This window comes from Leptosomus discolor, chromosome 6 (assembly GCF_034619465.1).
Source record: "Leptosomus discolor isolate bLepDis1 chromosome 6, bLepDis1.hap2, whole genome shotgun sequence".
NCBI classification, from domain to species: Eukaryota; Metazoa; Chordata; class Aves; order Leptosomiformes; family Leptosomidae; genus Leptosomus; species Leptosomus discolor.
Genome location: NC_141396.1, coordinates 19402578 through 19412664, shown reverse-complemented (window position 1 = coordinate 19412664; position 10087 = coordinate 19402578). Strand labels below are relative to the sequence as shown.

General features: G+C 42.3%; 1 protein-coding gene across 1 annotated transcript; it reads right to left on the bottom strand.

The window, feature by feature from the left end:
- Positions 1-1639: 1639 nt before the first annotated feature.
- ANKRD1 (ankyrin repeat domain 1) lies at positions 1640-9416 on the bottom strand. Its single transcript, XM_086467042.1, has 9 exons — positions 9390-9416; positions 7591-7770; positions 5680-5817; positions 5483-5590; positions 4730-4828; positions 3510-3608; positions 3268-3366; positions 3004-3102; positions 1640-1750 (listed from the first exon to the last, which is right to left on the bottom strand). The coding sequence occupies exons 1-9, from the start codon at positions 9414-9416 to the stop codon at positions 1640-1642; spliced, it is 960 nt and encodes a 319-aa protein (XP_086323168.1).
- Positions 9417-10087: the final 671 nt, after the last annotated feature.

The following is a 10087-nucleotide window of genomic DNA, read 5'->3' as shown; positions in this document are numbered from 1 at the left end:
ATAAAGTCTATGGCTGGCAAGGTGACACTTGTGAGTTACGGTGCTTGTGTGAGAAAGATCTCGTCTATCTGAAGCTGTTGGCCTCAGTCTAGGATAGCTGGCTGCAGACAGAATAGGTGTGTCTTCTGCTTGCTACTCTGTGGGGTTTCTGTAAATTCACTTAGTCTCCAAAATTGGCACTCCAGTAAAAAGTATTCATTGCTGCCCCCTCCTGACCCCACCTCAATGCCCAGGACATTGCTTTGGTCAGACTGTAAAGCCTGCTGGCTAGAAGCCATCTGACACGGGTTGGTGAAGGTGTGTGGGAGCCTGTGATGTATTCCACTGGAGGGTCATGCTGTGGGGCATTAGGATTTTAACTGAATGCAGCGTATAATGTCCCAGTGAAACTGGACATCACTGCCCCTGCTAGCAGCACTTAAGATTGTTCAGCTTCTGCTAAAGCAAAGGGAGAGGTGCCTGCCTTCCCTAGAAGGACTTGGCATCTCCCTTGGCTTGGGAAACTGTCTCATGTGCTCTGTGTAGTAAGTACTGAGAAACTGAGATTTTTAAATCAAACTCAGTAATAGAACTGTAACTATTTTACCAGCTACTCAAGTACTGTCTGTCTGCTTTTGTACATGTGTTTCCATTTAACTAGTAAGAGATGGCATTTACCTAGCGGGGCAGGAAGGTGGTTCAAGGGCTGTCTGCCCTAGGCAGTGGAGACTTTTTTTTTTAGTTTTTAAGAATTTTAGAGGCGCCAAGATATGAACTTTCTTTAAAGAAAGACAGAATTACCCTGTGCATCCTCACCACTCCATAATTCACTCCAGCAAATAAAAAGAACCACTCTGTTTATTTAATCTGGAATAGATCAGTACAAAATGTACAGAAAAAGCAGTACAAATTTACAAATATACATAATCTGGTTTTGCATTCTTCAGTCATCAGGCTTCCCAGTAGTCTAGCTAAAACAAAATTCACATTCCTGATACTGTCTCCTCTCACCTTCATAACATGGCATCTGAATCCCACAGCCCAAACGCTTACATGATATTTGGAACTCTGTCCTCAAGCTCCTTGTCAACCACCATTGCCAAGCCCTGTGTAAACCCTATTACTCAACTGCTTCTATAAGTCCACTTGGCACTTCAGTACACTTTCTTCCACTGCTCTTCCACATATCGCCACTCATTTAACAAATTATTTTAATAGTGAGAATTTGGCAGAGACAAGGCAGCAGTTGCAAGTTTTCACTATTTAGAGCTATTGGAAGGTTTGAGGGAAGTTGCTAGTGCAGTTAGAAATACTGCCATCTAAGACAAAAGGATTTATGTTGCTGGCAAAGATTGCATTAGGATGTAAAGCTCTATAAAAAAAGCTAAAATATTGAGAATAATTAAAAATTACTTTTTAAATAAATAAATAATAAATAGTAATAAATAAAACCATTTTAGAGCCAGTGGAATTTTAACACTCAACCTGCCTTTTAAAATAATTTCTTTACATGTTTGTTTTGCAGTTTTCAGTGAAGGTATCTCAAATAATCCAGTACCATAAATATTTTCAGTAAAAATGCTATGTTCAGGGCTATTTTCCTCCAGGTTCATATGAAGCATTTAAAAGCAGCAAAAGGAGAGCGGTCTGGGTTCTCTCTTCAGAACTTGCCTAGATGGACGCTTTTATAGGAATTGTCTTTCAGGCTATTGAATATCTCTTTGGTGCCGTTCTGCCACTGGAGAACAAGATCCATAGGGGTTTTCCCTTGCTGGTTAAAAAAAAAGCAGAGGAAGCAATATTTCATTCCAGTCAGTGATTACAGAGTCCTTTGTTCTTCCCTAAATATTTGTACAGTGCATCTGCCTGATGTGAGACCCTTCTGCATGCACAGGGTCAGACTTACTCTTGGCTCCCTGAGATCAGGGTCCTTTTGCTCTACAGATCTAGTCCCAGTCCTGGTCAGACTCATGATAAAATCTCCCTGGGTTTCAGTGGGTCTAAGCCATATTAGCAAATACTGTGACTAGCAGAGCGTGCAGGTGTTTCTTTTGATCTAGTTTAAGCTGATTAGAGATACTTTTAGGTGAAACCTCAATAAGTCACTCTTCTGTTTAATTGAGAATTCAGGTAAGAGTTTGTACTGGTTTAATTAGGTTATGAACCACATCTAAATTAAACAGGAGCAACTTTTTTTGTGCGGACAAAGCCTGAGAGAGCAAGTCTTTGGCCTTTGGGGCTTTACCTTTCATTGTTTATGTATCCCCGAAGTGGCCTTGCCTCTGGAGAGTGTGGGCAGACAGTAGGGAGTGTAAAGTGCTGCAGTGACTGGTTTCATCCTTGCCCTCTTAAGTTTTGCTAGATTGCCAACCAAAGACATGGTCTGGCCTTGGTAGAACCCAGTGTCCATCCCATTGCTGCTGGCTTTGGTGTTGGGGGGAAGGGTCTGTGATGTGCTGTATTTCAACAAGCAGTCATAGAGCTCCAGCAATGCATCTGCTGCTGCTGCAGTGGCTATGAGCGAAGTCAGGTGTGGGGCTTCTTAAACTGAAGCTCTGCTGAGCCATGGGGATTTGTTGCCCAACAGTCAGGTTAACAGCCAGTCATCCAGATGTAGTGCTTGGGCTTGCCATTGGCTGTGGGCTTAACAGAAAGGAGATTTCTCTGACAAGCTAAGATCTTTGTTGTCTTTGTGGTGGTTGAAGCCCAGGAGTTATGAAGACATTGTGTCTGTATGTTGTATCTTTCAAATATATGATATGTGTAATTAAATCATAGAAAGATGTGATGTTAAGTTGCAGCTGATAAGTTCTGGTTTTAGAAGAGGTACTGGTTTTCCCTCTTCTCCCTGACCTCCCCAAAGTTATACTTGCCCTATGTCGGCTCTGCTTTAATTAACTCTGAAGTGATCTAATTAAGTCTGTTCACAATAGTATCTGCTGGCCTTGAAACCTATGAAAGTGCTCTGAAGGGAAACTTACTCTAAAGTGGTTTGAATTACTGCACTTTTTTGCTATTACTTACGCAGTTCTTTATAGTTAGATCTGCTCCATACAGAATCAGAAGCCTGATCATTTTGTAGCGGTTCAGCCTCACAGCGTCATGCATCGGTGTGTCTCCTTCCTACAGGCAGGAGACATGGACCACAGCGTCAGTCCTGCTGGTCCAGTGCCACAGTCCAGCCCCAACCAGGTAGCTGGGGATTTTTACAGGCAAGTGGAACTATCGAGGCAGACAATAGCTTGATGCTACCTGATAGCTGACAGGTAAGAGGTGGTTGGTACTTACTCTGTCTCTGGCATTGAGATCTGCTTCACAGGCGATGAGGTGCTCCCCGCAGTCGTACTGACCCGTTCTCACAGCCACATGCAAAGGGGTACTGAGCAGCTGAGAGGTGGGAGGAGAAAGCAGTCAGTGGCATGGAACAGGTAAAGACTGCTTCAAGAACGGCTGCCAAAAATTATCTACTTGGACTAAGGGCCAGTTTTGATCTCCAATTTATAAAGCTGCAGAGTCCCAGAAGCACATACCTTGTCTCTTGCATTTCTGTTTATCCCTTTGTCCAGTAAGAATTTCAGAACATCCAGGTTTCCCCCACGGCACGCCCAGTGCAGGGCTGTAGATTCAAGCTGCAGCAGGAAAAACAAATGGAAAGTAATTTTAATTCATCATTATATTTTTGAAAAAATTAAACCATTTTGATCAAATTTCCAAATTAATCCAAAATCATTTTCATGCACTTAAACCTAAAGCACTTCACTGTGATCACTGATCTGTCTCTAGTAACAGCTTTTCTTATTTTGCCCTAATTTCTATAGTACTGTGAGTTTCTCACTCTTCACACTCACTGCATATTGCTGTTAAAGACAGAGATCTTTGCAACGCTGCTCTGAGAAAGGATGTGTTTTGTCAGTGCTGTTTACTTAGATGTTATCTTTAGCCAGGTACATGGCTGGTATGTGCTGGTTGATACTTTTTATTCGATGCCTTTTGGATTCTAAAATGCATAGAAAATTAAGCTTAAGAGAAAGAATAGTTCTCTTAAAAAAAAAAAAAATAAATGCAGCTCCACAAAGTGAATTAGAACCCTTTTCCTCTACAAGATTCAGTGTTTCTGCCCTTAAATCTGCGAGGAGGGGTGGAATGTCCCTTGAAGCTCTTGCTCTGCCTGTCATTCCTCCTGTTCCTTATGCTCTCCATGAGCACTGCTGGGTTAAGGAGGAAGAGCAAGGCTGGCCCGTTCCAACTGTGTAGCAAAGGCACGAACTGCTGGGAGCGGAGAAGCAAACAAGCAGCTGCAGAAGCTGTTGATACTCAGCTGCCCTCGTGGCTAGCATTCCAGAGGAGCAGAGGTCTCTCCCCAGCGCAGTCTTTGAATCCCGGTGGAGAATATATGCTAAGCCCTGGGTACACGCGTGGGACAGTGGCATCTCCACCGCCTGCTAGCAGGCTGAAGTGGCAGCCTGACCTCAGCCCCCTTACCCTGCGTTAGCCTTGGTTATTTGTGGCAGTCTACTGGCCAACGTGTTCCTCCACTTCCTGTGTTTTCCAGCAACCGTTTTGTCAAAGGGAGGCAGACACCCCCTCCTGAAACCTCTTCTCAACCGTGTTATTTTAAGGATAAACTTAGAAGACATTGTAAAGCTTTTTAGTGCTCCTCTTCTCTAAGAAGCACTTCTATAAGTGCTTCTCTTGGCGCTTATAAAACAACGAGCAGTTTTTTGAAAGCAGTGTGAGTTGATGTGCGTACCATGTCTTTCTGTTCAAGCCGGGCTCCAGCTTCCACCAACTTTTTCACCACCTCTAGATGTCCTTCAGAGCATGCCCTGTGCAATGCAGTACGTTTGTACTGGCAATTAAAACAGTGCAAAGTCAGATATTAAATATGGCACAAAGAGATACCTTTAAATCTGTTCTCCCCTCCTCCCCAGGATGATGGCAAATACATACTTTAGGCTGATTCATTTTCAAGAGCTAATACATTTGAGACCTGAAATCTGCTAAATTTTAATAGCATCCTGATAGCTGAGATCTGCCTACCCAGCATTTTAAAGGGTGTGAGAAATATCTGCAGTATGGCATTCAAATTTAAAATGATGCCAGTTGAGTTCTCCCATCCAACACGCTATGCTGCGTTTTGCAAATGCAGCTTATGCATTATGGAGTATGTAGGCAGCATTACTTTTTTGTCGTTCTGCAGACAGATTTCTTGTCTCTATCTGTAGCATTGGAAGATCACCTGTTACAGAAAATCAGGGTCACCTGAGCACCAACAGCTTACTTCAGATATAAAGATTCTTTCAAGGTAATATGACTTTGAAGAGTCCCAGTGGCCTCTTTATCACTAGAAAACTTGATACACAAAACTCCTGGCATTTATTTACTTCCTCCCACCTTTTTTCTCATAAGTGTGGAAGCTACAAAATCTAGTGGTAGAAGTTATTTTTGCTCTGTAATAACCTCTCTTCTGCAGCAGGCTTTGCAGTAAGAAGGAAGATTGTACCTCATCACAGACATTTGGATCCCCTTTGTCTGACAGGTATTTTTCAATTACTGGCAACTTATTCTCCAGTGCAGCTCTGAAGAATGTGGGTATATCCACTGGTCCTGTCTGATGGAAAGAAATAACAGGACATAAATGTGTGTGGTGCAAAACCCCATCAATGCTTTCCCAGAAGAAGGTACTTTGAAATAACTTACAATATCTTCTGGTTCAGGTTCCTTTAAAACAGGCGCTTTCACTTTCTTGCATTTTTTCTTCTTCTTCAGCTGAATAATTTTTTCAAGATCCTCTAAGTTTTCAAGTTTTGACCTGTCCTCTAATTTCTTCTTCTTCAGCTGAAACAAATCAGGGAAGCCAGCACATTGAGCTGCTTGTGACCACCTCTCCCTTCCAGAGTGGCAGGATAGCATGTGATACTGTTCGGCTGAATTCAGTTAAGACTGGATGAACTTTAAAATAATTTTTTTTTTTTTTTTTTTCTTACAGCTAGGGCTAATTGACCATTAGGATAAGTGTGTGAGAAATTCTACATCATCTATAGTTTTTCATACACCATTGGTACTCTTCCTAAATGCTGCTTCAGCCATATGTTGTGGGCTAGCTAGCATGAATTTTTGGTCTGTGTTAGGCCAGGATTCAAGAATTTGAGAAATCTGATGTGCAGCTTATGAAAGCTGGGAAGCCCCTGTGGTTTTAGCTGACTTCCACCAAGCATTTTTTCTTCAGCCACTTTCATGATGCAGCCCCCGATTTATTGTAAATTAATCCTCTTTGTTGAAAAACATACCCTTAAGTGAAGAGCAACCTTTGTACCAATCTTACCATTTTAGTCAGCAAGCGTTACGTTTTGGTAAGGTACAAAGAACGTTCTCAGTATCCTTGGAGAGGCAGTTCAATAAATGTTTAAGACTTCTTCAAGCCTGCTTGTAAAAGCCTCCCTGCATGAAGTCAGTATGGGACTCTGCTAACATCAAGGGCAAATGTGTTGCCTGAACTGGGGTCCCCAGTACCACGAGGTGTCCTTGACTTCAGAAGGGCAATTCAGAAACAAGGGGCATCTCAGGGTGAATACAGATGACAGATTCTGTCCCATGGTATCATTAAGGGTAAATACATCGGTGAGACCCTGTCATATGGTATACATTTTTTTCCAACTGAATTCTTGTTCAAGTTATTTCCATCTCTCCTTTATATTGTTCTCTGCATTTAGGGTTTGACCTGTAGATCATTGACTTAATGGAAAATAATTAAGTTGGCTGAATGGACTGTGGATCAACTGGAAAGCCAAAAAGTTCTTAGGACCCAGTTTTGGAGGAACTCAAAAAACCTCAGAGGCAAGTAATGATCTCTCTGTTGAAGGTCAGGGTCAGTAGTGTTTATTTTAGTATTTCCAAGGCTCACTTTCCACCCTTCTTTTTTCAGAACAAAGTCTTATGCTGCCTGCTAGTTAAACTTTTTCATTCCCAAATCATTTTACATTTTTAGGCTTGGCTGGTTGCTTATTCACCAAAGAATTTAAGATGTTACAGCTGCCATATTTTTGGGGGAAAAATGTATCAGTTCTTAGGGATATAGGGAGAATTGTTTTGCTCCAGGAATACAAAATGGTAGTTTTCTGCAGACCAGTATCACTTTCATTTGTAATTGTTTTTCCCGAATGTGCTAGTAAGCATAATGCAGTGTTTTCATAAAAAGAACATTTTCATGGTATATAAGGCTTCTGGCTTCAGAAATGTGCTCTTACGTCTTTCTTGGGCTAGCTATTTTTGGTGGCAGTCATTGGGTGTACAAGCTGAAGGTGTCTTACTGGCTATGATTGCTCCTCCTATTAACTGATAACTAGCAGGAGGTGACTCTGGGCAGGAGGGAGCCTTCAGTGTTTCAGTTAGATATTATAGGGGGAGTTTTGGGTTCTACTTCACAATGTTACTGCCTGCATCCATAGGCTACAGGAGCCAACAGACCTCCCCTTTGGTGGTGATCTCCCAAGGGTTTACCTAGCTCGCCATGCATGCATTTCTAACTTAGAAAGAAGCAAAACTTCAAGGTGTGCAGGAGAAAGCGCGCACAGGATAATAAAAAGCCAAGCACAGAACCCAAGATCCTACCTCTGCTTCTAGTTTTTTCTCCTTCTCATAAGCCAGATCACCTCGGGTCAGTGAGTGTTCAGAGACTGTCTTTAAGTCCTCCTGCTTCTCTAATCTTACTGCAGCTTCATACTCTCCATTTTTGAAGTCCTCAGGGAGGAAGCTGCCAGTCTCTTTGTCATCCACTTTCTTCCCAGTCACCTGTAAAAGCAAATGTGATATCATACAAGTAGCAGTTTTGTGACTGCAGTAGCCTGGGAACATGGATTACCTAGGGGCTAATTGCATGTCATTCCTGTCCTGCTCTAGGAGCGTGTGACAGACAGAGTGCAGACCTCATTCAGCCTGTGCCTGGATTAACTGTGTATGCGAATGGCTAGAGCAATCTCGCTTGCAGGCAGATCTCCCACAACCACGCAGCAACCCCCCCTTGGCATCTTCAGGGCTTGGATCAAGTTCCATGAGGCCAAGTCAGTCTAAATCCCTGCCTGGCTGGGGTCGAGGTGCTGCTGTAATAACAAAAGCCAGACAGCTGGGAAGAGCATCCTTTTTGTTCAGGGTCTTCTCGTTTGTTTAATCACCAGCATGTGTCAGACTCATCAGAAGGCTGTAAAACGTTGTGGTGGAAAGAGCCACCCCAACCAGCCACCAGCACCCTGTGAGCGTTGAGCAGGGGAACTGAGCAGGTAGAGTGGGAGGAGAGGCTTTCTCCCTTGGGACCTTACGGTTTTACTGAAACACATACTATGCAGTTAAATCAGGTTGCTGAGTAATTTCAAGGCGGGTTTTACACATCACTGTCAGTACCAAAGTCCCCATTTATGGCACTCAGCAAAATAGCAGAAGGTAGTTCCTGCGCAAAGCTATGTGATGCTGTGCAGCCCCACAGCTTTCACTAGCTTTCAGAAATATTACTGATGCTTAATTATGTACAAAGAAATAACTTGTTAAACTTAGTAGAGGCTGTTGCGTATTTTGATAGTGGTTCAGTGAATTCATGTGACCTAGACTGCCTTTTGACTCAGTCACCTTGTAAAATTGTGTTTGTTATAGAGTTTAACACTAGAGAAACTGTCAAGACCTTGCCAAAGAATTTAAGATGGCATTAACTAGTTAGGCAGTATAGCAGTTGCATTTTAACATAGCCGTCTGGGAAAAAAAAAAGGCAGTTTCTGCACGATGTTCCAGTGTTTTACTGTATCATTCCTGTGTTCCCAGTTTATTGATCAAATCAGGTGTTCTTAGTCTGACCCTGAAGTGGAATGTCCCATTATTTGTGATCTGGTTTAGACATGATTTTTCAAAAGCTTATTATACCATGAACAGCAGTGGGTGTAGCAACTGTTATTTTATTATTAGAAATTAATACTATTACTAAACTGTTCATTTAGTATCAGAAATTACTTTAGTTTCCCTGCATTGATACCTCTTCCCAGTCCCTTAGTGGATTGGAATTACTCAGTGTGATCATAAACTCAGTAGCTTCTAAAAAAAATAAAAATTAAAATGAAGTTCAAAGGCAAGTACATAGCTAAACTTTGGTCAGTCTCTTCTTCCTGGTGAACTATGCTCTGATGCAAAATCCAAATAGCTATGTAGTTGTACCAGTGGTGAGCCCCCTTCCCAAGGAAAAGTTAAATGTGAGAATGCAATAGGATAACATACAGTACATACAAGGTTTGCACCTAGAGCACTGCACTGCTGGTAACCTGCTGAATCACCTTGATGATCCACAGAAGTTGGCGCTCTCTGCTTGGTATAATGACAGTTTAGAAAAAAAAAAAAGTAATTATGAATAAATGAAAGAAGGTTGTACCTACCAGCTCTTCTACTTTCATCATCATCATATTTGCTGGTGTTTGAGGGTTGTACTCCTGTGTTGGTGAAACTCCCAAGTGCTCAGACCAGCTCTGCAGAGACCACCACACTAGCTTTGCTTATATATCTTTGGGAGAACTGTGCTTGAATGAGATAATCTTCCAACCTGGGAATCCAAGTATGCCCCTTGGGCTTGCCAGCTGAGAGGTAGGCTCACGCTCATTCCAGACATGTTAACGAGCCAGATCTGGTGTCGAGGCAGGGAGGGGGGGCGTCAGTTGGGCGAGGAAGGGTGAGCCTCACAGTCCAACCACACCGAGTATGTGAATCGGAATGAAATGTGAGCTCATCGTTCCTTTGGCTGTGACTGCACCGCTCAGCAATGTGAGTCATTCAGTGTTCCCAGTGCCCACTAGGACAGCTGTCTGTTGATATAGCATTATAACTTCATCTCTTTTTTTTTTTTTCTTTTTTTTTCAAACTGACATTCGGATGACTGTAAGACTCTGGAAAGGGTAAGTGGCTTATGTACAATACTTGTAGTAATATCTTCCTGATAACAGATTATGACCCCTTAAGTCTCGGAAAGCCATTCTTTTCATTGCTATTTATTCTTGGATGATAAACAGTTTTAGGGGAAAGGATTTTTCTCATCATGATGGCAGTCTTCTATATTTGTTGGAAGGAATTCTCTGAAGGG